The sequence below is a fragment of the Podarcis liolepis genome (assembly GCF_965112155.1).
Source record: "Podarcis liolepis genome assembly, chromosome: 13".
Classification (NCBI taxonomy): Eukaryota; Metazoa; Chordata; class Lepidosauria; order Squamata; family Lacertidae; genus Podarcis; species Podarcis liolepis.
Genome location: NC_139573.1, coordinates 53,132,004 through 53,157,463, shown reverse-complemented (window position 1 = coordinate 53,157,463; position 25,460 = coordinate 53,132,004). Strand labels below are relative to the sequence as shown.

Genomic DNA, 25,460 nt, shown 5'->3' with positions numbered 1-25,460 from the left:
TTACAGTTCAGGCTACAAAAACTTGAATAATGACAGTATTCTATTTAACTTCCATTACTCAGAACACTGATCCAAAAATTCTGTTGGCCTTTCTGAAATCTGCCATGCTCTCAAAATGCTACCAACAAATCAGCATTTATGCATTTTCACTACAACCACACACTCCATGGTGTTTCAATCACCTGTGTCCTTGAAACATTGATTTTTTTCCCCGCGGCAAACCATTGTCATTCTTGAAACCCAGATATACCCACTTATATTATTTCTACCACATGAAATCCCCCAAACTGATGGCCGCAAATAAATCATAGAATCATAGAGTTGGAAGGAACTCGAGGCATGCCTGCACATCAAAATCCAGGTAGCATAGAATAAGTACCCTTGAATGATGCTAATATTTTATAGGAGTTTTAATTTGTTTCGGTAGTTTTATTGTGGTTTTAACCTTCTGTATGTTTTAAATCATGGTTTTAATTTTTTTAGTGATAATTTTATTGTTTAACTTTTTTGTAAACCACTTTGAGGCTTTTTCCTACAATCAAGTGGTATATAAATTTTATGAAATACTGTAAATAAAATAATGAACTGTTGTACAATTGTATATCATTGGCCAATGGGCTTTACAATGCATACATTGTTTCATTTCCATTCTACAAAGTTCTTTGCAGCCTCGCTTTCACAACAGACAATGGAAGAAAATTCTCATTTCACAGAGAGGGATACTTCACAAAGTATCCAATGGAGTTCTAAAGTCTCACAAATTTTTGCTACATCAGATTTTCAGACAATGAGAATATTGCTCATTACATAATGAAGAAAGGCAGAGCTCTGGGTGCAACTGAGAGGGGAGCAGGACAGACCGGACAAACTATTAGTTTCCTTCTACAGTCGTACCTTGGTTTTCGAATGCCTTGTGAGTCAAACGTTTTGGCTTACGAATGTCGCAAACCCAGAAGTGGCTGTTCCGGTTTGCGAACTATTTTTGGAAGCCGAACATCCAATGGGGCTTCTGCGGCTTCTGATTGGCTGCAGGAGCTTCCTGCAGCCAATCAGAAACCACGCTGTGGTTTTTGAACGTTTTGGAAGTCGAACGGACTTCCAGAACTGATTCCATCCAACTTCCAAGGTACGACTGTAAATGCTTCCTGACTTACTAACCAGAGGCAACTTTCAGGTGTTAACCCCATCCTGCTCTTCACTTTAACTTTGGCTGGCAGACCATCAGCCTCCATCCAGGTCCACACCAAGAGATGTGAAGATAGAATCAAATGGATGCTACCTGCTAGCAGCAAGAAAGTGCTTGTTTTACTTTCCAAGGCTTTATCTCCAGATTCCTGTGGGTTTTGAAGTCAAGACTGCGACTGCACCCACCAATTTATGCTTAGGGCTATATAGTCTCCCCCCCCCCCCCAATTGTGAATGCACTTCACCATGTTGACATAAACGTGTTAGTCGAAAAAAGACTCTGTGCTACAACACACAGCCAAGAATTCTCTTTCTGGGAAGAAATATAGATCAGCTGCTTTTGCACATGATAATCCCAGATTCAGTCCCCAGCATTTGCAGTTGCAAGGACATCAGGCGGGAGGAGCACTGGCAAAGGCCTCTGCAAATCGCAGCAAACATGACTTTTCTAGATTACGAAATAATCAGCGTACAAGGGGAAGGTTCAGAAAGTATCTACATGGTGCCTAGAGAATAACTTGCACCTAAATATTAGCAAGACAAAGGAAATGGTGTTGGACTTTTGGAGGAAGAGAGGGGAACTAGCCCTGTTGTATATATGGAGGGTTGTGTGGAGAGAGTCTCTTCCTTCAAATTCCTGGGAGTTTACCTTAGTGAAGACCTCACTTGGAAAAACAATATAACTCAGGTGGTTAGGAAGGCCCAACAGAGACTCCATTTCCTCAGGGTCTTGCGAAAGAACAATGTCAAACAACAATTGATGACCTCCTTCTACCGGTCCACAATAGAAAGTGTCCTCTCATATTATATCACAGTGTGGTATGTTGGCTTGACAGCCACGGACAGAAAGTCTTTACAGAGGGTGGTGAACACAGCACATGATACCATGGGCTGTCCCCTGAGCCTACTAGATGACATTGCAAGGGATCGATGCCTTAGGAGAGCAAGAAAAATCCTCAGGGACGATTCACACCCCGGCCAGCACCTCTTTAATCTTCTACCCTCGGGCAGGAGATATAGAAGTATAATCAGTCGTACCAACAGGCTAAAAAACAATTGCTATCTGTGGACTGTTAGGCTGCTGAACGGAAGATAATACAACTGACTTTTGGGGTTGGTGTGTTGTGCAACAAGCACATAGAGTGCAATGAGATTGAGCGTTTGTGTGGGAGGGAGGCTTGGTTAATTTCATTGTACACAGGTTGTACATTGACAATAAAGGTATTGTTGTTGTTGTCGTTATTGTTATGTACTGAAGTTCTCACCCTGGGCCAGCAGGGGGAGACTGTAGATAGTTATGCAAATAAGGGATCGAAAGTGACGTTCAGTGATTGGATAGTTTTAGAAAATTGTTACAGTTACGTTGTACTGGAGCTCTATATAAGCAGGCTGACTGAGCTCTTCAGTTCAGTTCTGTTCTGGCCTCTGAATAAACAAGAGCTGTTTGAAGAATGGCTGTGTCGTCTGATATGTTCACCCACAACTTAACAATTATTACTATTACTATTACTACTACTACTACTATTATTATTATTATTATTATTATTATTATTATTATTATTATTATATGACAGCATGTAAGATAGCTTCATATGCTCCTCCATTCTGAAATTCATCCAAAGGGCAGCTGAGAAATGACTTTTCAGTGGATGTCCAGTCAGGGATTTGAACACAGGCCTCCCAGGAAAATCCAGTCCTAATAAACACCACCACCTCTCCTGGTTGCTATCACCTGCTACAAGCAATGTCCCGTTTAAAAAGACACCCAGTGCCGCAATGCACGTTGCTCCAAAACACAGGCGTTCACTTGTGCTGAGTTGGCAGGACTTGATATGCATGAGCTGCCTTCTACACACTGGTTTCATTTGGCTTTCCTTTTGACAGCAATAGTCTATTCTATTTCCAGTCACTGACACAGCAGTAATGACAGTTTGCCTGGCCAAGAGCTGCACGATTGAAAGCAATAAATATTATCTGCCTCTTAAAATACAGTAGCTTGCTTCCAGCCTACAATTCCACAGTTCCCCATCTCAAACCAGCAGGCCTAATGAAGCAGATACAAATAACTGCAGTTTGATGAGCCATGCAAAAAAATTTGTTACAGATATTCTTGAACATCTACAAATAGCAAAAGTGTGCTCCTCTGGCGAAAACGACAACACCCAATATTCACCCTGCTTCCAAATTTATGAGCTACCGTATTTTTCGCACCATTGGACGCACTTTTTTACTCTTAAAAAGTAAGGGGAAATGTCTGTGCGTCCTATGGAGCGAATGTGTGGTCCCTTGAGCCTAATTGCCGGAGTGCGGCACACTCTTGGACTGGTCTTTGGTAGTGGTTGTGGAGCCGCGCTCCCCTGCCGGCAGCCTCGGCTTCTCCCTGCAGCCCCGGGAAGCTTTGGAGGAACGGGAGGGCTGTGCGCCCATCCCCCGCGCTTCTGGGCTGCTGAATGGGGGAGGTGGGGAGAGCCTCGCTCGTCTGCCGGCAGCCTCGGCTTCCCCCTGCAGCCCCGGGAAGCTTTGGAGCAAGGGGAGGGCTGTGCGCCCATGCCCCACACTCCTGGGCTGCTGAATGGGGGAGGTGGGGAGAGCCTCGCTCGTCTGCCGGCAGCCTTGGCTTCCCCCTGCAGCCCCGGGAAGCTTTGGAGCAAGGGGAGGGCTGTGCGCCCATGCCCCACACTCCTGGGCTGCTGAATGGGGGAGGTGGGGAGAGCCTCGCTAGTCTGCCGGCAGCCTTGGCTTCCCTCTGCAGCCCCAGGAAGCTTTGGAGGAACGGGGCTGTGCGCCCATCCCCCGTGCTTCTGGGCTGCTTAATGGGAGAGGTGGGGAGAGCCTCGCTCGTCGGCCGGCAGCCTCGGCTTCCCTCTGCAGCCCTGGGAAGCTTTGGAGGAACGGGAGGGCTGTGCGCCCATCCCCCGCGCTTCTGGGCTGCTGAATGGGGGAAGTGGGGAGAGCCTCGCTCGTCTGCCGGCAGCCTCGGCTTCCCTCTGCAGCCCTGGGAAGCTTTGGAGGAATGGGAGGGCTGTGCGCCCATGCCCCACACTCCTGGGCTGCTGAATGGGGGAAGTGGGGAGAGCCTCGCTCGTCTGCCGGCAGCCTCGGCTTCCCTCTGCAGCCCCGGGAAGCTTTGGAGCAAGGGGAGGGCTGTGCGCCCATCCCCCGTGCTTCTGGGCTGCTGAATGGGGGAAGTGGGGAGAGCCTCGCTCGTCCGCCGGCAGCCTTGGCTTCCCTCTGCAGCCCCGGGAAGCTTTGGAAGAATGGGAGGGCTGTGCGCCCATGCCCCACACTCCTGGGCTGCTGAATGGGGGTGGGGGGGTGCTGCTCTGCCAACAGCCTGCCTTCCCCTCGAGGTTTGGAGCAGTGGGCAGGCTGTGCGCCCATGCCCCACACTCCTGGGCTGCTGAATGGGAGTGGGGGGTGCTGCTCTGCCAACAGCCTGCCTTCCCCTCGAGGTTTGGAGCAGTGGGCAGGCTGTGCGCCCATGCCCCACACTCCTGGGCTGCTGAATGGGGGTGGGGGGGTGCTGCTGTGCCAACAGCCTGCCCTTCCCCTCGAGGTTTGGAGCAGTGGGCAGGCTGTGCGCCCATGCCCCACACTCCTGGGCTGCTGAATGGGAGTGGGGGGTGCTGCTCTGCCAACAGCCTGCCTTCCCCTCGAGGTTTGGAGCAGTGGGCAGGCTGTGCGCCCATGCCCCACACTCCTGGGCTGCTGAATGGGGGTGGGGGGGTGCTGCTGTGCCAACAGCCTGCCCTTCCCCTCGAGGTTTGGAGCAGTGGGCAGGCTGTGTGCCCATGCCCCACACTCCTGGGCTGCTGAATGGGGGTGGGGGGGTGCTGCTCTGCCAACAGCCTGCCCTTCCCCTCAAGGTTTGGAGCAGTGGGCAGGCTGTGCGCCCATGCCCCACACTCCTGGGCTGCTGAATGGGGGTGGGGGGTGCTGCTCTGCCAACAGCCTGCCCTTCCCCTCAAGGTTTGGAGCAGTGGGCAGGCTGTTCACTGAGAGAGGGGAGGAAGAGGACGGAGAGGACGGGGACCAAGAAGCTGGGTGAAGGGAGATGGTATGCCGTGAGTGGAGAGTCATGGTAGAGGGCAAAGGAGAGGGAGCAGGGAAGGGGAGAAATTGTAGAGGTCACCTGAGGAGTTTGGGTGAAAGGGATGGAGAGGAGGAGGCTGGAAAAGGGGACTGTTCTGCTTGGGGGGGGGGGAGAAAAAAGTGGGGAAAAGGAAAGCCTCCCAAGCCTGCCACTGAGAAGCTCTGCTTGGCTGTTTCTTGACTGTAATTCAAGTAAAGGGAATGTTTGCGAGCAGCTGGCAGGCTGTTCGCTGAGAGATGTGAGGAAGAGGATTGAGAGGAAAAAATGTGGCATTAGCAATGCTTTGGATGGATACGACAATGGTATTTTACATGAAGATAGCGAAGAAAGTGATGTCAGTGACTGTGAGCAACTGAGCTTCATAAATTCTGACTTTAGCAGTGATGAGTTCTTGGGGTTCACAGAAGACTAGAAGAGTACTCAAACCTTAAAGTCTCTCTTCATTTGTTAATGACAGTGATGATGGTTCTTAATGCCATTGTTGACTGCTGTTCACTTTACATGGCTGTAATGTGATTCTGATATACCGGTTGTTTATTAAATACAGTAGTTTATACAACATTTGATTCAGAATATTTTTTCCTTGTTTTCCTCCTCTAAAAACTAGGTGCGCCCTATGGTCGGGTGCGTCCAATGGAGCGAAAAATACGGTAGTAACTGAGCAGACCTGAAACATGGTCAAAGAGCACAGAATTATTAAAGCAAGTGGATATAATAAAATAATCAAAATATAGATAAATTCTGGGCTAGATGGCTCTTGATTTGATCCAGCAAGGCACATGGAATTCAAAGCTCACTTTCTGTGGCATGAAGGGGAAGTACATGCACCGCCAAGTCCCAGATCCAAGCTCTGATGTTATCACTGGACTCAAAACTGCTCCTTAGAATTACAAGAACTAAAATTTATCTTGCATGCATTCATTAAACAGATAAGAATTATTCTACTGCTGTGCATTTTTATTTTTTATTTCTTATTTATTTTGTAGCTACATGGACCCTTTGGAGGGCAGACAACATCTTTTCAGGAAGCAACAGAATGACAGAAGGGAAAGTTGTGCATCTGCTACAGGTTCTTTTTTTTTGGAATGCTTCCCACACATTCACCACATCAAAATACTTGGAAACTCACTTACCAATGCAGGCATGGACTCTGACTGAAAGCTGGGTCCTCAAAATGACACTGTGCTTCTTGCCCCTGCTGTGGGGGGGGGGGGGTAAAAATAGAAAAAAATTGATGAGCTAATTAAAGCAAATTTCAGTGAATCATCTAATATGCTATATACACTCTCAGCAATGGCAGGTATTCAATTTTTTATAAAAGCATGCATGAAACTGCAAGGACTCTATTGCCACATTAAACAAGAATAAGTTATATCTATATAAATAGAGATAGAGGTAAAGATAAAGGTAAAGGGGCCCCTGACCATTAGGTCCAGTCATGGCCGACTCTGGGGTTGCGGCGCTCATCTCACAGCTTCTGGGTCATGTGGCCAGCAGGACTAAGCCGCTTCTGGTGAACCAGAGCAGCACACGGAAACGCCGTTTACCTTCCCGCTGGAGCGGTACCTATTTATCTACTTGCACTTTGATGTGCTTTCGAACTGCTAGGTTGGCAGGAGCAGGGGATTCGAACCGCCGACCTTCTGATCAGCAAGTCCTAGGCTCTGTGGTTTAACCCACAGCGCCACCCGCGTCCCCAGAGATAGACACACACAATTTTAATAGACACACACAATTTTAATAGACACACACAACTTTAATTGTTCAGCCGATTTGCACCAGAAAAACAGTCCATTTGGCTTATTTATTCTTTGCCAGAAAGCACGGATAGAAACGTTTACATATTCATCAAATACATGAAAAAACAAACACAGCTAGGAATGATGGGCTCAGTTTGTACTTGGGTTCGTCCAAGTGAGCAAGTTCCCTACAAGTCAGAAAACTGCTTAAAGCCCTTCAAACGCTTAATGGTGTTACGGGTAGCACATTTGGGCCAATTCCCTCTCAAGTCCCCTTGCCTATTGGTAAAGGTAAAGGGACCCTTGACCATTAGGTCCAGTCGTGACCGACTCTGGGGTTGTGGCGCTCATCTCACTTTACTGGCCGAGGGAGCAGGCGTACAGCATGACTAAGCCACTTCTGGTGAACCAGAGCAGCGCACGGAAACGCCGTTTACCTTCCCGCCGGAGCGGTACCTATTTATCTATTTGCACTTTGATGTGCTTTCGAACTGCTAGGTGGGCAGGAGCAGGGACAGAGCAACGGAAGCTCACCCCGTCGTGGGGATTCAAACCGCCAACCTTCTGATCGGCAAGTCCTAGGCTCTGTGGTTTAACCCACAGCGCCACCCGTGTCCCCTTGCCTAGCAAGCAGGTTACTGGGGCTGCTCTGGCAGAGGGAGGCAGCAGTGTCCGTCAAGCATCCTGGGGAAATTACATTGCCCAGGGCTCCAGGGTCACTGCTGTAACCGTCTTCAAGGTGCCAGGGAAGAGGTAAAGTCAGACATGCTCTGCCTGCTGTTGTTGCTAAAGTTGCAGTCTGCACCCTCTAAACGGTGGACGTAAAAGGGTGCAGCTCTCCTCTGGCTCAAGCGAGAACTCTGGAGGCTGAAACAGCGCAAGTCGCCAAAGTTCACATTCCAAGCCAAGGACTCACAAAGCCTGGCAACATCTCTAAATAGGACAGTTAAACAACACACCTTAAGGCTTGCCCTTGTTTCCTGTTTTCCTGTTGCGGCTGTCACTAATCCTGCACTTTTGGGTCTCCATAGGGAGGCTTCCAAGCTTGTTCAGGTGGGGAATGCACTTCAGAACAACCCCCCCCCGACCTTCTCTGCTTCGTATGGTAAGGTTGGTACAGTAGGGTGGGCAAGCCCAGGGCATGCGGGGACAATTAGGAGTGGGGGGATCATGCATGGCCTATACTAGCACTCTCTCCATGTGCTATTTCCACACATTTAGGGAAAACGTCTGAATGGGGCTGGAGAGAAGTCCTACTCAGGCTTGATACAACTTTATCACAACAAAACAAACACAACACATAGGCTAATAGTGAGCAGAAAACATATAACAGAATAATGATATCATTCAAATTATAGGAGTAAGCCAATCAAAGTTCTTATACAGTGGTACCTCGGGTTAAGTACTTAATTCGTTCTGGAGGTCTGTTCTTAACCTGAAACTGTTCTTAACCTGAGGAACCACTTTAGCTAATGGGGCCTCCTGCTGCTGACGCGCTGCCGGAGCACAATTCCTGTGCTCATCCTGAAGCAAAGTTCTTAACCCAATGTACTATTTCTGGGTTAGCGGAGTCTGTAACCTGAAGCGTATGTAACCTGAAGCGTATGTAACCCGAGGTACCACTGTATACAATATAACAGAGTGGTAGCGAGGACCATCAAGCCGTGTGTTCAAAACAGATGTCTAAGGACAGTCTCACAATAGTCTTTCAAAAGTATCAACAGAAGACGTCTCGAAAGTTTCAAAAGTAAAGTCTCTCAATAGTTTTTCAAAAGTTTCAATGGAAGACATTTCAACTATTGAGAGACTTTACTTTTGAAACTTTCGAGACGTCTTCTGTTGATACTTTTGAAAGGCTATTGTGAGACTGTCCTTAGACATCTGTTTTGAACACACGGCTTGATGGCCCTCACTACCACTCTGTTATATTGTACATATGAAGTTTGATTGGCTTACTCCTATAATTTGAATGATATCATTACAGTGGTACCTCAGGTTACATACGCTTCAGGTTACAGACTCCGCTAACCCAGAAATAGTACCTCGGGTTAAGAACTTTGCTTCAGGATGAGAACAGAAATCGTGCTCCGGCGGCGCGGCAGCAGCAGGAGGCCCCATTAGCTAAAGTGGTGCTTCAGGTTAAGAACAGTTTCAGGTTAAGTACGGACCTCCGGAATGAATAAAGTACTTAACCTGAGGTACCACTGTATTCTATTATATATTTTCTACTCACTATTAGCCTACATGTTGTGTTTGTGTTGTTGTGATTAGTTCTTATTGCAACACAGGGGTTTGTTTTTGATACAGCTTATGAATACAATCCACTGTGAACTGCGTGCTCTTGTGTAATTCATAGTCCTTTCAACTGTCCTATAAATAAGGCAGGCAAAACCCCTCTAGTTTAAGAGGATGGTTGTGTTTATTGTAGTCAACCATGCTATAGGCGTCATCATATGAGATCACAATGTCACAGTTTTCTGTCACAGTTTGACTAGTGAGCTAACAGCTACCTCTATGTCCCATCCTTTGCTGCAAGAGAGCAGAGATACAGAAAAATACCTTAAGATGAGTCCCACACAGCCCATCTGCTCAGAAGCCCCACAAAGCATAATGGCACTTACTCACAAGTCAGACCAAATAGGGGGACAGCTTTGGGGGGAATTATACCCATAAATTACAGTACATCCCAAAGCTGCTCAGCTGGTGTTAAGATGGAGCTGTGCCAGCAGGACTGAACACGCCAGGAGAACTCCACTAGCATATCACAAGACGCACCTAGTTTTTGGAGGAGGAAAACAAGAAGAAGAAAAATTCTGAATCTCAGGAGCCAGAACAGCAAGAGGGATCGCTGCACAGTGAAAGCAGCAATCCCTCTTGCTGTTCTGGCTTCTGGGATAGCTGCGCAGCCTGCATTCACTCCATAAGACGCACACACATTTCCCCTTACTTTTTATGAGGGAAAAAGTGAATCTTATAGAGCAAAAAATACAGTACACCCTGCTGACAAAGTTACGTTTCCCCATCAAGGAATGACTTTACCAAAGCTCTCCTTTGAAGCTCTTTCCGTGTCTTCACACATATATTGCTGCAATACTCTGAAATAAGTACCGTATTTTTCGCCCCATAGGACGCACTTTTTCCCCTCCAAAAATGAAGGGGAAATGTGTGTGCATCCTATGGCGCGAATGCAGGCTTTCGCTGAAGCCTGGAAAGCGAGAGGGGTCAGTGCGCACCGACCCCTCTCGCTCTCCAGGCTTCAGGAGAGCCGCAGTGCCAGCCCCACAAGGTTGGGGGACAGCGGGGAGGCGGAACGCCGCCATCCCACTGTCTCCCGATGTGATTTGGAGGCTGACGGCGGGGAGACGCGTGCTTCTCCCCGCCGCCAGCCCCGCAAGCTCCGGGGACAGCTGGGAGGTGCAGCGCGTCTTCCCGCTGTCCCCGGACCTGGTCTGCAGGCGGGCGGCGGGGAGAAGAGCGCTTCTCCCCGCTGCCGGCCCCACAAGCGCCTGGGGGGGGGAAATAATTTTTTTTTCTTTATTTCCCCCCCAAAAAACTTGGTGCGTCCTATGAGCCGGTGTGTCCTATGGGGCGAAAAATACGAAAACCACAACCGAAAACCTTACTTGGAACATGGAAAATATCGCTGCTCAAAGAGCTGATGTGCAGATTAGATAAGTCAGGATCACTATAACTGATGTGCACCCATTGGATAATCAGGAGCACTGCAAAGCCACTTCCGAGCTGGAGAGGAGGTGGGGTTGCGGGCCCACGTCCTCCCCACACAAGCAGGGGCTGGCTTACAGCCCCCGTGAGAGTAAGGGAATCCTCAGGTGCGTCATCATCCCAGCCAGCCAATCAGCTGGCTGGGGAGGCGTGGCCTGGAGCATTTAAGGCTGGCGCCCCCGGGGACTTTCCTCTCTTCCCCGTTCCAGCTGCTTCGGTTTCCCACCCCGCCCTCCCTTAGGTTTAGCTCTCTGACCTTGCTATGGACTCCGGTTGGTCGCCGCAAGGGGCCTGGTAGGAATTTTTCCACTTGGCAAATTGGCACCAGCCATTTGGTTTTTTCACCTACCTTGTAGCAAACATCACAACTTTCCCGGTATTGGCGGTTAGGCATTGGCAGGGGTATTGTTATGCAAATGAAGGGGGAGGGAAGCGCCATCACCTTCCCCCAAAGAAAGCCTGGTAGATGAAGGGAACGCAGTGGATGTAGCCTACCTTGATTTCAGCAAGGCATTCGACAAGGTGCCCCATGATATTCTTGTAAAGAAGCTGGTAAAATGCGGTCTTGACTATGCTACCACTCAATGGATTTGTAACTGGCTGACTGACCGAACCCAAAGGGTGCTCATCAATGGTTCCTCTTCATCCTGGAGAAGAGTGACTAGTGGGGTGCCACAGGGTTCTGTCTTGGGCCTGGTCTTATTCAACATCTTTATCAACGACTTGGATGATGGACTCAAGGGCATCCTGATCAAATTTGCAGATGACACCAAACTGGGAGGGGTGGCTAACACCCCAGAGGACAGAATCACACTTCAAAACGACCTTGACAGATTAGAGAACTGGGCCAAAACAAACAAGATGAACTTTAACAGGGAGAAATGTAAAGTATTGCACTTGGGCAAAAAAATGAGAGGCACAAATACAAGATGGGTGACACCTGGCTTGAGAGCAGTACATGTGAAAAGGATCTAGGAGTCTTGGTTGACCACAAACTTGACATGAGTCAACAGTGTGACACGGCAGCTAAAAAAGCCAATGCAATTCTGGGCTGCATCAATAGGAGTATAGCATCTAGATCAAGGGAAGTAATAGTGCCACTGTATTCTGCTCTGGTCAGACCTCACCTGGAGTACTGTGTCCAGTTCTGGGCACCACAGTTCAAGAAGGACGCTGACAAACTGGAACGTGTCCAGAGGAGGGCAACCAAAATGGTCAAAGGCCTGGAAACGATGCCTTATGAGGAACGGCTAAGGGAGCTGGGCATGTTTAGCCTGGAGAAGAGGAGGTTAAGGGGTGATATGATAGCCATGTTCAAATATATAAAAGGATGTCATATAGAGGAGGGAGAAAGGTTGTTTTCTGCTGCTCCAGAGAAGCGGACACGGAGCAATGGATCCAAACTACAAGAAAGAAGATTCCACCTAAACATTAGGAAGAACTTCCTGACAGTAAGAGCTGTTCGACAGTGGAATTTGCTGCCAAGGAGTGTGGTGGAGTCTCCTACTTTGGAGGTCTTTAAGCAGAGGCTTGACAACCATATGTCAGGAGTGCTCTGATGGTGTTTCCTGCTTGCCAGGGGGTTGGACTCGATGGCCCTTGTGGTCTATTCCAACTCTATGATTCTATGAAAAGGGTAGTCCGGTAAAGGACTCCGGGGGGCGTTGCCCTGTCCGAAGCCTATGGAGGTGTGGGCCTAAGGCATGCCCCCAAGCGGTGACACCCGGGGGATCCTAGTTGACGTACTTCAGCAGGACTCCCCCGACTGGTGGTTAACCCTTCCCGGTCTTCATGCAATTGGGCTGAAGCCGGGTAGTCAATAGGAACCAATGCCTAAGCCAACACCTCTCAATTCCTGTAATCAATAAAGTTGTGGCCTTTTACGCCCATTAACCTTAAATAAAGTGTCCTGTGTCTTCATTTCACAAGGGGGGAGGGGGACTCGCCACGCAACTACTACTGCAGGGGACAATAATTTTCAGCTGTAGTACCAACTTTTTCCTGCTCCAAGTCCTTGTAGTAGTGGGAGCCAACTAGGAATGGCCACTCCCAGGAACCAGTATGTGAAGAGGAAGCAGACAATGCAGGAATCCATAGAAGTCATCTCCTTTTGATATGGATGTCCGCCCCCAATTGATTGATTGATTGATTGTCAAAATGTGGCAGGACATAGTGGGATCAGTGATTGGCATGCCAATTTCCAGGTCCAGAGCATACATACACCTGGTCTTCCCATTCAACACTGCCTCTGCCTGTCTCTCATGTTGCAATATCTCAGCTATGAATATTTTTTATTGGAAATTTCAAACAAAGAACAATCACCAAACATTTACAATCCCTTCACCAAAGAATAACAAACAGAGAAAAATATACCTAAAGTAAAAAAACATCATAACTGTTCATAACATATTTTCCCATACCTAACTGGACTTCCTCACATCTCCCTTCCCTGCATTCTCAATAATAAAATTATAAACAGCAATTTATTACCTTGTTTCAATTCTTAATTTATACTTCTCAAATATTATGTCTCAAAATTCAAATAATTTTTGTCCAATACTTATTAGTTTAATTCCAATATAATATTACTTCAAATTTCATTTTCTTAAACATCACTTTATCTCATATATCTTTCAACTAAGTTGCTGGTACCATGCTCTTTCCAATCGTGCAATTTCTTAACATTCATACAGTTTGTACTGTTTTTGTAGATAGTCCTTAAATTTTTTCCAGTCCTCTTCCATTTTCTCTTCTCCCAAGTCTCGGATTCTGCCAGTCATTTCAGCCAACTCCATATAGTCTATCAGTTGCGTCTGCCATTCTTCCACTGTGGGCAAATCTTGTGTTTTCCAGTATTTTGCGATAAGTATTCTTGCTGCTGTTGTTGCGTACATAAAAAAAGTTCTGTCCTTCTTTAACACTTTCTGGCCGACAATACCCAAGAGGAAGGCTTCTGGTTTCTTGGGAGCAATATCTCAGCTATGAAGTTGGAACAAGCACTCTGCCAAGTAATATGCCGTACAGAGAACTCAAAGGGCTTTTTAAAGTGAGAGGAAACAAAAAAATTTAAGTGTACACTCCCTCAGGGGACCATGCTTTCTCAGTAAAATGTTAACCATATACTGTACTTGAAGAACTGAAATAATGGGATCTGACGCTCGGCTGGAAAGAGCATGGTTTCACCTGGCAAAATGCATCACAATATATTACCATCCTCCTTTCATTTTCTCCTTGCGTGGTATACAAAAATATTTTTTAAGACCTACTGGTAGTCAGAAAAGAGAATGCTTTCCAAATATCTATAGATATAACACAGTCTTCTGGTGCCACTCAAAGCTTCACTTAACAACCTTTATTGTTTTGGATACAGCTTCTTAACAAAGCAGTATCTGGTAGCAACAGCAAGTAGAGAGAGCTCCCTACTTCCAAGAAAGTACCGTATTTTTCGCTCCATAAGACGCACCAGACCACAAGACGCACCTAGTTTTTGGAGGAGGAAAACAAGAAAAAAAATATTCTGAATCTCAGAAGCCAGAACAGCAAGAGGGATCGCTGCGCAGTGAAACAGCAATCGCTCTTGCTGTTCTGGCTTCTGGGATAGCTGCGCAGCCTGCATTCGCTCCATAAGACGTACACACACATTTCCCCTTACTTTTTAGGAGGGAAAAAGTGAGTCTTATAGAGCAAAAAATACGGTAATCATGTGCTGCAGTCCTTCTTCAGTTATAGCACCTGATAAGGACAGCAGAAGGGATCCAAGAAACAAAGACAAAAGAACAAAGACAAAGGCATAAAAATCCCATCCTATGTGGCTTTCCCACCTTTTCCTATTGCCATGCCTAGAACAGGCAAGAAACCTCCTTCCAGTGGCAAAGGCAGAAAATGGAAATGGAGCCAGGGGGACTTGTCTCCCCATTAAAGTATCCCTCAAACGGTTTTTAACTTTCTGCCAGTGGTAGAGAAAACCCACATCATGCAACCCAATTCTCCCCTACAGAAACCTCCATGGAAATCAATGTTTCCACACCTTTCCAATGTACAACTTACCCAGAATCCTCCTGGAAACCTTCCAATTCATCTTTTTGTTCTGCTAAGGTAGACTCTAAATCCAAGTAGGTACCATTGTGAGACAGCTGCAATGTGCAGTCATCAAGCTGAAAAAGAAAAGAAAACACTGTAGTTCACTGTATCAGTTTCAAGGCCTCCACCCTCCAGACCAGCTTACATACAATCTAGTACAAACCATCAGATTGTTGCTGCCCCGGTCGAAGGACACATTCACTTAATACCAGTACCTCAAATTCCCCCCGAGATGTTGGGCTAAAGGCCACCTACTCCTCTAAGAAAACTTTAAACAGTAGGAACAGGCGTTAAGTACCGTATTTTTCGCTCTATAGGACACACTTTTTCCCCTTCAAAAATGAAGGGGAAATGTGTGTGCGTCCTATGGAGCGAAGACGCCATAGCCCGGCGACCCTCTCCCGGCTGGAGAGGTAACGCGGGGCTATGGCAGGAGCCTCTATAGCCGCGTGTCACTTCTCCAGCCGGGAGAGCGCGCACGGGGCTAAAGCAGCCCCCTGCGACCCTCTCCCGGCTGGAGAGGTGACGCGCGCCTATGGCAGGAGCCTCCATAGGCGCGCGTCACCTCTCCAGCCAGGAGAGCGCGCGCGGGGCTAAAGCAGCCCCCCGCGACCCTCTCGCGGTTGGAGAGGTGACGTGCGCCTATGGCAGGAGCCTCCATAGGCGCGCATCACCTCTCCAGCCGGTAGAGCACGCGCAGGGCTAAAGAAGCCATAGCCCTGCAACTCTCTCCCAGCTGGAGAAGTGACGCGTGATTATGGCAGCAGCCTCTCTGCTGCGCCTTTCCGCTGCTCCCTGACCTGCTCTTTGGGGCTGGTGGTGGGCTTCCCCCCGCCAGCCCCAAAGAGCAGGTCGAAAGGATCCTGAAGCCTGAAGAGCGAGAGGGGTCGGTGCGCACCGACCCCTCTCGCTCTCCAGGCTTCCAAGGTAGCCGCCTGAACGCACCTTAAAGGGCACCTTGTTTTAGAGCGGGAAAACAAGAGGGGGAAAATTCTCCCACTCTCTGCGCAGCGCCTCCTGCCGCTTCACTGAAGGGGTGCTGGGCAGAGAGCGGAAGAATTTTTTTCCCTTGTTCTCCCCCCTCTAAAACAAGGTGCGTCCTATTGTCCGGTGTGTCCTATGGTGCGAAAAATACGGTATATGGATGCTAGGTGTAATTCAGAGGTGGTTTCCTGAGACAACCAATCCTTTTCACGAGAGCAAAAAATCCCAGTGTGTTTCTGTCACCCGCACCTTCTTGCTCACTTTTGATCACTTGCATATTTCTTTGTGGAACTTGACATTTTATTGAAGGGAGAGAACCACTTCTGCTCTTGTTTACCAGATCACTTTATTGTTGGATGAAAGATAGGAAGGTCAATAATCTTCCCATAGGCTGATGCTGCTTGTTTCTTTGCAGACACATCACTTAATTGCAATTTGTTTCCCTTCCAACAGTTGATTATTAAGTCATGGTTAAGTATTCAGCGGGATGCGGGTGGTGCTGTGGTCTAAACCACTGAGCCTCTTGGGCTTGCTGATCAGAAGGTCAGCAGTTCGAATCCCCGTGATGCGGTGAGCTCCCGTTGCTCTGTGCCAGCTCCTGCCAACCTAGCATTTCGAAAGCATGCCAGTGCAAGTAGATAAATAGGTACTGCTGCGGCAGGAAGGTAAACGGTGTTTCCGTGCGCTCTGGCTTCCGTCGTGGTGTTCCATTGTGCCAGAAGCGGTTAGTCATGCTGGCCCCGTGACCCGAAAAGCTGTATGTGGACAAACGCTGGCTCCCTCAGCCAGTAAAGCAAGATAAGCACTGCAACCCCAGAGTCGTCTGCGACTGGACTTAACTGTCAGGGGTCCTTTACCTTTAAGTATTCAGACATAAGGATTAGGCTCCAAACCTGGATGGGAAATCACATGGGATCACAAACCATGGTACATAATAACTATGATTAAGTGTTACGTCTGGACCACACAAAACCTGATCAAAGCAACCTCTCTGCTTCTAAGATGAGAAGCAAGATTCCTTTGGCATCTCCTTGTACATGCTTTCCTGAGACAGATCTTAGTTCAGCAAATTAAACCAACACTTTCAAAGTAAGTTTGAGATCTTAATTGGGATTATGGGTGCGCCAGATCTCTATCTCAATTGTTTGTTAAAAAAACAAACAAAAAATAAAGATACTGTTCTTTATACACAGTAGTATAATATTTGGCTCATCTGACATCTGCAATTAAGTAGTCGAGACAGGCCTTCCTCTACAAAAAGGAAACTTGAATGTATGAATGCCTAGGCAAATCAGAGTTCAGAGGTTTATAGCCTGCTATAGATGATTTTGCAAACAAACTGAGCTCCGAAGAGGCCTGGGCACACATGATTTTAACCATACCCTATTAGAGATTAAACTCCTATTCCCATGTTCGCAGCAAAAGATTGACAACATAGCATGTAAAAGGTAAAGGGACTCCTGAATGTTAGGTCCAGTCGCAAACGACTCTGGGGTTGCAGCGCTCATCTCGCTTTACTGGCTGAGGGAACCGATGTACAGCTTTCAGGTCATGTGGCCAGCATGACTAAGCCACTTCTGGTGAACCAGAGCAGCGCAAGGAAATGCCGTTTACCTTCCCACCAGAGCGGTACCTATTTATCTACTTGCACTTTGACGTGCTTTCGAACTGCTAGGTTGGCAGGAGCAGGGACCAAGAACCGGGAGCTCACCCTGTCGCGGGGCTTCGAACTGCCAACCTTCTGATCGGCAAGCCCCAGGCTCTGTGGTTTAGACCACAGCACCACCCACATCCCTAACATAGCCTGTACGAGAGCTGATATATTGTGCACACACAATTACAATTTTTCAGATAAGTTAGTCATTGATCCTGATCACACTTTGTAAATCTTCATATAGAAAATTCCAGAGAAGTTACATATGGAATCAGAAAATGTAAACCCGTCTCCCCGTGGTGTTAGGAATTAAAATCTAGAAGGAATATAAATATTGGATTATGCACATTTTTCTTTAGCATCACCATAGCTTCTGACCAAACCAGTTTTGTGGCTCTAGCAAGTGTAAAAATTGATCGCCTTCCTAATGAGGCAATCGCCTGGGTGAAGGGCCATTAAGGGGAACAAAGTAAAGGGGCTCTGTGGGAGATGGCTGGTGGGTGGGGGCCCTTCCTCAACTCTTAGATAATTAGAAAGGCATAGCCAGAGTTTAGAGCAGAGAGTAAAATGTGACCTAGCATCAATCTGGGAACTGAGAGAGACGCAGCAATGTTTGATTTCTCTTTTAATCCAAGGTTGCAGCAATGAGGGAAGCAAGGTCCTCTTGGGGTGTTAATGTTGTGGGAATTCCACTCCACCCTTGCTGCAGATATGTGGGATTGTTACATGTCACATGTCTGTTCACATTCCAGCACAGATTGCTGAAGTCCCGTGAGCAGGACATCCGCTCTGCATTGCTTTTGTGTTCTCTCTCTCTGAGAAGAACAACAAGAACAGAGGCCATGTTTTTCTTTGTCCTGATTTATGTATAATAAATGCGTAGTTTAGTATAGTATCCATGCCTTGAGCCTGATCTGTTGTGTGTTTACTCTGCTGAGTAATGTGTGCTCTTGCATGCACAGTAGCATGAGTCGCAGACGCATGTCGGAGGAGGATGACTGATGGATCTCTGCAGTGGCAAGGCTGAGAAGGGAGACGCTCTGGCTGGGGCCAAGCCAGATGGCTTTCCATCCCATGGTTCCGACCCCTCCATCGTAGGCTCAAGTTGTATATATGTGTAAATAAGCCATATATCATAAAAGAACCACAGTCCCTGGTGTGTCTCATTTCCAAAAGGAAACATGAACCTTGGGTGAGCTTCTGGAACCCATGGAATCTCACACCGCTCAGAGATTGCAGTGGTGTGTAACAATGCATACAATGCAAAAATGAGACATGCAAAAACTGCATGTGAAGTAATCCCTTTTTCAGTTCTTGGGGACAGTGGGGTATCATGATCACCACCCTTTCTCTATTCTCTCCCTTTATTTTTGACCAGCATTTGCAGGTAGTGTTGCTAGATGCAACTGAAACCATATAAAAAGGCCCAGGTTTTGTTGCTTTTGCTGCAATGCGCTAAGAGTTTTGTGGCCCCTTATAGAATAATATATTTATTATGGTATAGACTTCTGTGGTCCAATACACCAGATGCATGAAATGTAATCCTAAATTGACAAGCGTAGCTGAGGGTGGAAGAATGCAGGGGCTTGAGGTCAGAGGGAAATGACATGTCTGCTCCTTTTTAGGTTTTCCCCCTCTGACTTCTTCCCCTTCCACAATGTACTCCTCACACATCTGATGAAATGGACTGCAGCCTGCGAAAGCCTATGCCATACTACGTTTTTCATGGAACTGCAGAGTTGGAAGGGACCACAAGGATCATTTAGTCCAACCTCCGGCAAGGTAGGAATCTTTTGCCCCTGAGATTAAGAGGTTTGTTAAGGCTTTAAGGTGACTCAAGACTCTTTTGCTGGTTTTGAACCATATAATTCAGGCTTGTGATGTTTTTTGAACCAAGACCAAATGCTAGTTATTTTGAAGCTACCCAGCCACTGATAGGCTGTTCTTCCAACCAGAAATGCTGTCAAACCTAGAACAAATGAATGGATACTAAACCAGATCCTTAGAGAATCCACAGCTAATAACCAGGCAAATAGCTGTATAATTCCTCAGTAGCCTTGGGTAACAACTGAAATTGTAATGACAAAAAGGCACCTCTAATTGGATAACAACTCTTCCATCACTAGGGTGATTAGAACGTCTGCCCACAAATTCGGTTGTGTAATTCGGGGAAAAGAAGCTTGCTTTCTAAAAGGACTATACCTTTCCAAAGAACTACAAAAATGGGGAGGGCCCTGGGTGTCACAGTGAACAAAACCACAGCTTTCCCAGACTTTAAATGAATTGCTTTACTTTCAAGTTGAATGAAATGTTTTCTGTTTCTTGCATCATTAAGTAAGTATTCCAGTTTCAAAGTACTGGATCTGATGGCGTGATAAGAATATAAGAGAAACTTTCTTTTGGAAGGGGTAAATTAATTACTCTTCTTAATATGGATCTATTCAAGTAAAAGAACCAGAAGTTCTGAAAGTGTCTCTCTGATCTCTAATGCAACCTTAAATTGAATCTTGAAAAGCTTAAAATTTAAACTTGAAAAGCTTTTCAGTCTTGTCTATCCCAAATGTAGACCTCACATACCTTATTAGGTATATCCCTAGAATTTAATGTGTGCACATAAAATATATGTTGCACAACAAAGAGTCAGTCTTGAGGCACTTAAGACTAACTAACAAGTTTATCATGGGATAAGCTTTCATCTCTGAACATTGGCCATGCTGGCTTGGGCTGGTCAAGAGTCTGTGAGAATTAAGCTTAATGTATGCAAAATGCGCCCAATGATCATTCAGAAGACCAGCAATCAACGATAATGCAAATACCCTAATGCAAACACTTGGCAAACACTGCCAAGTTAATTAACCCCTACCATGGGATAGAAAACCATTATCGCGCCTCAATGCAGAGATGATATAATTGTACTTCGTTGTTGTTGTTTTTAAATCATATTGAGAACCACATTTATTTACATTTATCAAGCAAACACCAGAAAGCAAATGAAACTCTGCATAAAAGACCCCAAAACCACAATGGCACAATAGCTGAAATAACGTAATATTCTCTCTTGTTACAGAACTAATTTAGAGGGAAACTGATGGTCCCTCTAACACTTGAATTGCAATTTTCCTGAATTGTAGCATATTGGGCTTGGGTGTCTTTATACTGTCTTATTAGCATGAAAAACAAAACTACTCCGTTCTACCAAAAAAACAAAAAACAAACACGAAGGGGAAAAAAGAAGGCATCCCATTTCACCTGTCTCCTGATAACTAAGAATTGATGCCTAAGCCACACCGCTGTGGCAATTTCCCAAAGTTTACCATACTAGAGCTCTATAGCAGGAGTCCTATTGTGCTTCCACTATTGTGTTATCACAAGCCTGGCAGTGACTAACAACGAATGTAATCAAGCCCTTAAATACTACATTCCCCGCCTCCAAGTTAAACAGTGAAAGTAGCATTACTGTAGTTCCCATGTTTTAACCATTGTTTGCCCAGTTATGGTGCTGATCATTTTCAGTATCTCATTCCAAAATATCACTGCCTAAAGGCACTCCCAACCACAGATGAATTACAGTGGTGCTCTGCAAGACGAATACCTCGCAAGACGGAAAACTCGCTAGACGAAATGGTTTTCCGTTTTGGAGGTGCTTCGCAAAATGAATCTCCTATGGGCTTGCTTCGCAAGACGACAATGTCTTGCGAGTTCCTGCGGGGTTTTTTTTCCTTTCCCCCCCTTTTTCTAAGCCGCTAAGCCGCTTACCAGCTGATCCTATCAGCAGATAAGCCGCTAAAAGCCACTAAAAGCCGCTAATAGCGCTAATCCGTCAATGGGCTTGCTTCGCAAGACGAAAAAACCGCTAGACGAAGAGAATCACAGAACGGATTCTTTTCGTCTTGTGAGGCACCACTGTACACTTCTTGATAAGTTGTAACCTGGTAGTTTCACACTGGACTCTCCTCTTGGAAGGTTTGGTTTTTCAAAGTTCTTTTCCTCCAAAGCCTCTTCCTCTACCTGTGATACGTCGTCGAAGTGTTACACTCAGGACTCACAGGCATGAGGTTCCTGAGAAATTCCATTAGGAATTTCCCATCCGCTCTTCAAATGCCCGATGGATTGTTGCATAACAGAGAGCAAGGACTTCTTCTCTGTGGGCCCACAAGGCAAGACATGATCTAATGGCCTTAAGGCAGAGAGGCTTAAGCTGAGAGGGTGACTGGGCGTGGGGCACAATGGCAGCGGCCGGGCCAAGGGCAATGGTGGGAGTGAAGTGGTCACTATTTACACTGTGAAGGTGTGGGTGAAACCAGAGAAAACAGGCATGGTGACAGACGGTGTCAAGAACTCCATGATCCCCTTCTGCAAGATTGCTGGGGAGGAAGTTGTGTAGCTCAAGGAAAAGAAGATTGTCTCCCCAGAGGCGGATGCTGTACCAGTGGTCGGCAAACTTTATCAGCAGGGGGCCGGTCTACTGTGCCTCAGACCTTGTGGGGGGCCGGACTATACTTTCAAAAAATATAATGAACAGATTCCTATGCCCCACAAATAACCCAGAGATGCACTTTAAATAAAAGGACACATTCTACTCATGTAAAAACACACTGGTTCCTGGACCGTCCGCAGGCTGGATTGAGACGGTGATTGGGCCGCATCTGGCCCATGGCCTTAGTTTGCCTACCCATGCTGTAGGCTGTGGTCCACAGCAGTGCCAGGAGAGAATCTGCACAACCCTCGTCATGGGGGGCTGATCGAGAGCTGCCTGTGGAGATCCCTGCCAAAGACTACAACAGCCTCGGCCGCTTCCAGGTTTCCAAGATCCTGGCTGTGCAGGTCAAGGCAGAAGGCATCAATCTTCTGCTTCTGGGCAAACAAGCCATTGACAATAACTGTAACCCGGCAGGGCAGCTGACCGCAGCATTTCATGTCTGGCCTCAGGGGATATTTGCTTCAGAAGTGACTCTGGATGGGGACTAGCTGAAGGCTGAGCGTGAAATTGAACATACCGCTTCTGGGTCATGTGACCAGCATGACTAAGCCGCTTCTAGCGAATCAGAGCAACACACAGAAACGCCGTTTACCTTCCTGCCAGAGTGGTACCTATTTATCTACTTGCACTTTGACGTGCTTTCGAACTGCTAGGTTGGCAGGAGCAGGGGCAGGAGCAACGGGAGCTCATCCCGTCACAGGGATTCGAACCACCAACCTTCTGATCGGCAAGCCCTAGGCTCTGTGGTTTAACCCACAGCGCCACCCACGTCCCATGTCTGCCAGGTTACCTGATTGGATTACCTGGCCAATCTTTTGTTATGATAACTACTCAATTCCTGAATCCAGGTCACAGGCTCACACCCTATTCATATGTTAAATGTGCCCTTAAGACAGGATTTGTGAAAGAGACAATGGGGAGATGTCCCATTTCCTTCAACCTAGCAGAGAAATATTTGAGGTCATTTTGGGAGAGAGAAAATGGTGTCTGGACTTTTCTGTGGGTTTCAGACATGTGGCCCACACATCTGTATGTGCTTGCTTGGTACATTTATGAACATCTATTTTTTATATATAAGACCTTAAAATTATTATAACAGGGCCGATTTTACCCCACTGTCAGGATGCTGTCAGCGGTTCCCAGCTAGTTGCCCAGGAAAGTATAAAGACAAGGAAAAGTTTCCTACCATCCTTTTGTATTTCAGTCTTTACAGAGAGAGGCTATAGAACCCAGCCTCTTGGATAATGGTGTTGTCCCAAGTGAATCTCTACCCCATCTCTCCCATTTCCTCACCCATCACTTCTACGGGTGCCGCTAACAGCCCTCTGTCTTTGAGCTCTTTGTTCTCCTACTTTTAAGGCTCGCCAGGTTCTGGGAGATGGAGGGTCTGGAATGCTTTCTAATGACAACGTCTCAGCTGGGTGTTGTTCCGGCTGCCCCACGATTTCCCAGCTTTCCCCCTCATCTGCCTCTGAGTTGTGACCTCCTTCAATTCCCTGTTGTAAATCTATCCTGTCTTCCTCTTCCTCCTCCCTGGAAGGGTCAGGATGGGGAGGCAGTCTCCATCATTCCCCCTCTGTCCTGTCCCTGACACCCATGGGTGAAGGTGGTGAGCATGGAGGATCCTCCCCAGTGTACGGCTGGAGTCAAAGTGGAGATGGTCAAAGATGCAGTTGCTTAGCTCAATGGGGATGGAGATTCAGAGCATTTTCCACTTAGCAATGTCCTTGCCGTTAAGGCTGTTCATCAACTAACACTATCTGAAATCACCACTAGCTATTGAGCTCCTTTGGTGCAGCCTTTTAACAAAGACCCTAGAGTTATTATCATCCAGTTTAGAAGCATGAGTAAGTTGTCGTCTCTAATGCATCCATCAATTACCAGGGAAAAGGCAGCAGGGGTATCTATATCTTATTTCTGTAATTGCAGGTTGCTTTAAACTGCTTTTAATCTTGTATTGTAACGCTGTGCTGTAATGTCTAACCTGCCCCAGGACTGCAGGGTGGGTAATAAATTTTAATAAAATAAAATGCTTCCAGAGATATGGAAGGTTCGGTTGCTCAGGGGAAAGTCACACAGGGCTTAGTGAAACCCAAGGAAAGGTGGCCTTCAACAGTCAATTTTGGAGTGTTCCTTATCCTAGGCTTGTTTTCTTTGAATTGCAAAACTAGCCAGCTCTAAGCAAGGGCTTGTAACCTGGCTTTACCTCTGCAAAAATAATGCTGATTTCTCAGTTGGTCAGCTATAAAAAGAAATTGGGGAGGGAAAACCCTAAAAATCTGTGACCCGTTTCCCCCTCACAAAACACAGCTCTTACTGCTAAGCAACAGAAAATGTTCTAGTTTCCTTCTATTCTGCAGCTCCTTTTAAACAGAATGGGTTGGGGGGGGGACTGGAGGGGTGCGGACAAAAGGCAGCAGAAGCCTGCCCCTCACCAGATACCTGAAGAGAATTAAACCCCTTTTTTTCCTGCTTTCAGCAAGGACAATAGAAATTCCACATTGGCTTTGAATAAAACTAACTCATTAGCCCCAGCTGTGTGTGTGTGTGTGTGTGTGTGTGTGTGCGTTTTTGCGGTCCTTTAGCTTCAGGCTGACCCACTTGAGAAAGGAAGCGAGGAGGAGCTGGGGGGGGGGGCAAAGCCATTTGCCTCAGACACATGGCAGCCACATGTATTTAAGTACCACAGAGGCCTTGGAGCATCTCTCCCCTCCACCCACTTACACTCCCCCCCCCCCGCCACCCCCCTCGAAAAGCAAAAACAGGCAGATAAATCAACTGAAAAGGAACACACTTGTTGCCATGCCAACGGAAACTTCAGGGAACCTTTTTTTGTTTGTCCTAAGAAGTCTTTTCACGGCCTCTCAAGGCATCTCTCTGGGCCCTCCTTTAAACCCCATGTGCATATGGGAATTGAGGAGGGGGGTTTATTTGCCAGTATTCAAAAACAAAGAACAACAACAAACAAGGGAAACCCAGAGCTGCTCCCCCCCCACACCTAAAACCCACTGCTTTTCTCCCCTCTGTTCTGTGTTTCCCATTTTAGTGCACTCTGCATGAATGAAACCTCCTCCTGGCAGCCAGTCCGCCGTGCATTTTAAAGGCATCAACATTGCGCCATCTGAGAAACAGGAAAAGCAGCCAGTGGGAAGTATCAAGGGGTTACCACCACCCCATTTATAAAATACAGGTGGACTCAAGTCCCAAACATGCAGTTTCATCCTTCCTGTAATGATCAGGCCTGGCAGCTTCCTTAAATGGAAGATCTCGGTTTTTATACAATTGTCATCTAAATGCTTTCAGCTGTCCACTTTCAGGGAACCTTCCCCTCATTGATTTAACTGCTGAGGAGGCCCTTAACTATCTTCATGTGCTGCAGAGGATTCCTGGCAATCCAGGGAGGCTGAGTGCCGGTCCATGTGGGGTCAGAGGTCAAGGCCTCTTGGATATTGCCATCGCTCCCTGTGAACTCATCAATAGCAGCTGACAAGCCCTCTTTCTGGGAAGTGTCCCCTTCATTAC

General features: G+C 46.9%; 1 protein-coding gene and 1 pseudogene across 15 annotated transcripts in view; one reads left to right on the top strand and one right to left on the bottom strand.

The window, feature by feature from the left end:
- Positions 1-25,460, bottom strand: part of FHOD3 (formin homology 2 domain containing 3) — a 369,691-nt gene that overhangs the window by 294,568 nt on the left and 49,663 nt on the right. For all 14 annotated transcript variants that reach the window (XR_014518724.1, XR_014518725.1, XR_014518726.1 and 11 more), the window contains exons 2-3: positions 14,788-14,894; positions 6,412-6,476 (exon numbers count right to left, since the gene is read on the bottom strand). Coding sequence is in view for 2 of the 14 variants with exons in the window: in XM_083473089.1 (XP_083329215.1) it covers positions 6,412-6,476; positions 14,788-14,894 (172 nt within the window). In the remaining 12 variants the exon portion in view is untranslated. The remainder of the gene's footprint in view (positions 1-6,411; positions 6,477-14,787; positions 14,895-25,460) is intronic.
- LOC310692563 (electron transfer flavoprotein subunit beta-like) lies at positions 21,644-22,486 on the top strand (annotated as a pseudogene). The gene is made up of 2 exons: positions 21,644-21,894; positions 22,142-22,486. The product of its transcript is annotated as an electron transfer flavoprotein subunit beta-like (transcript).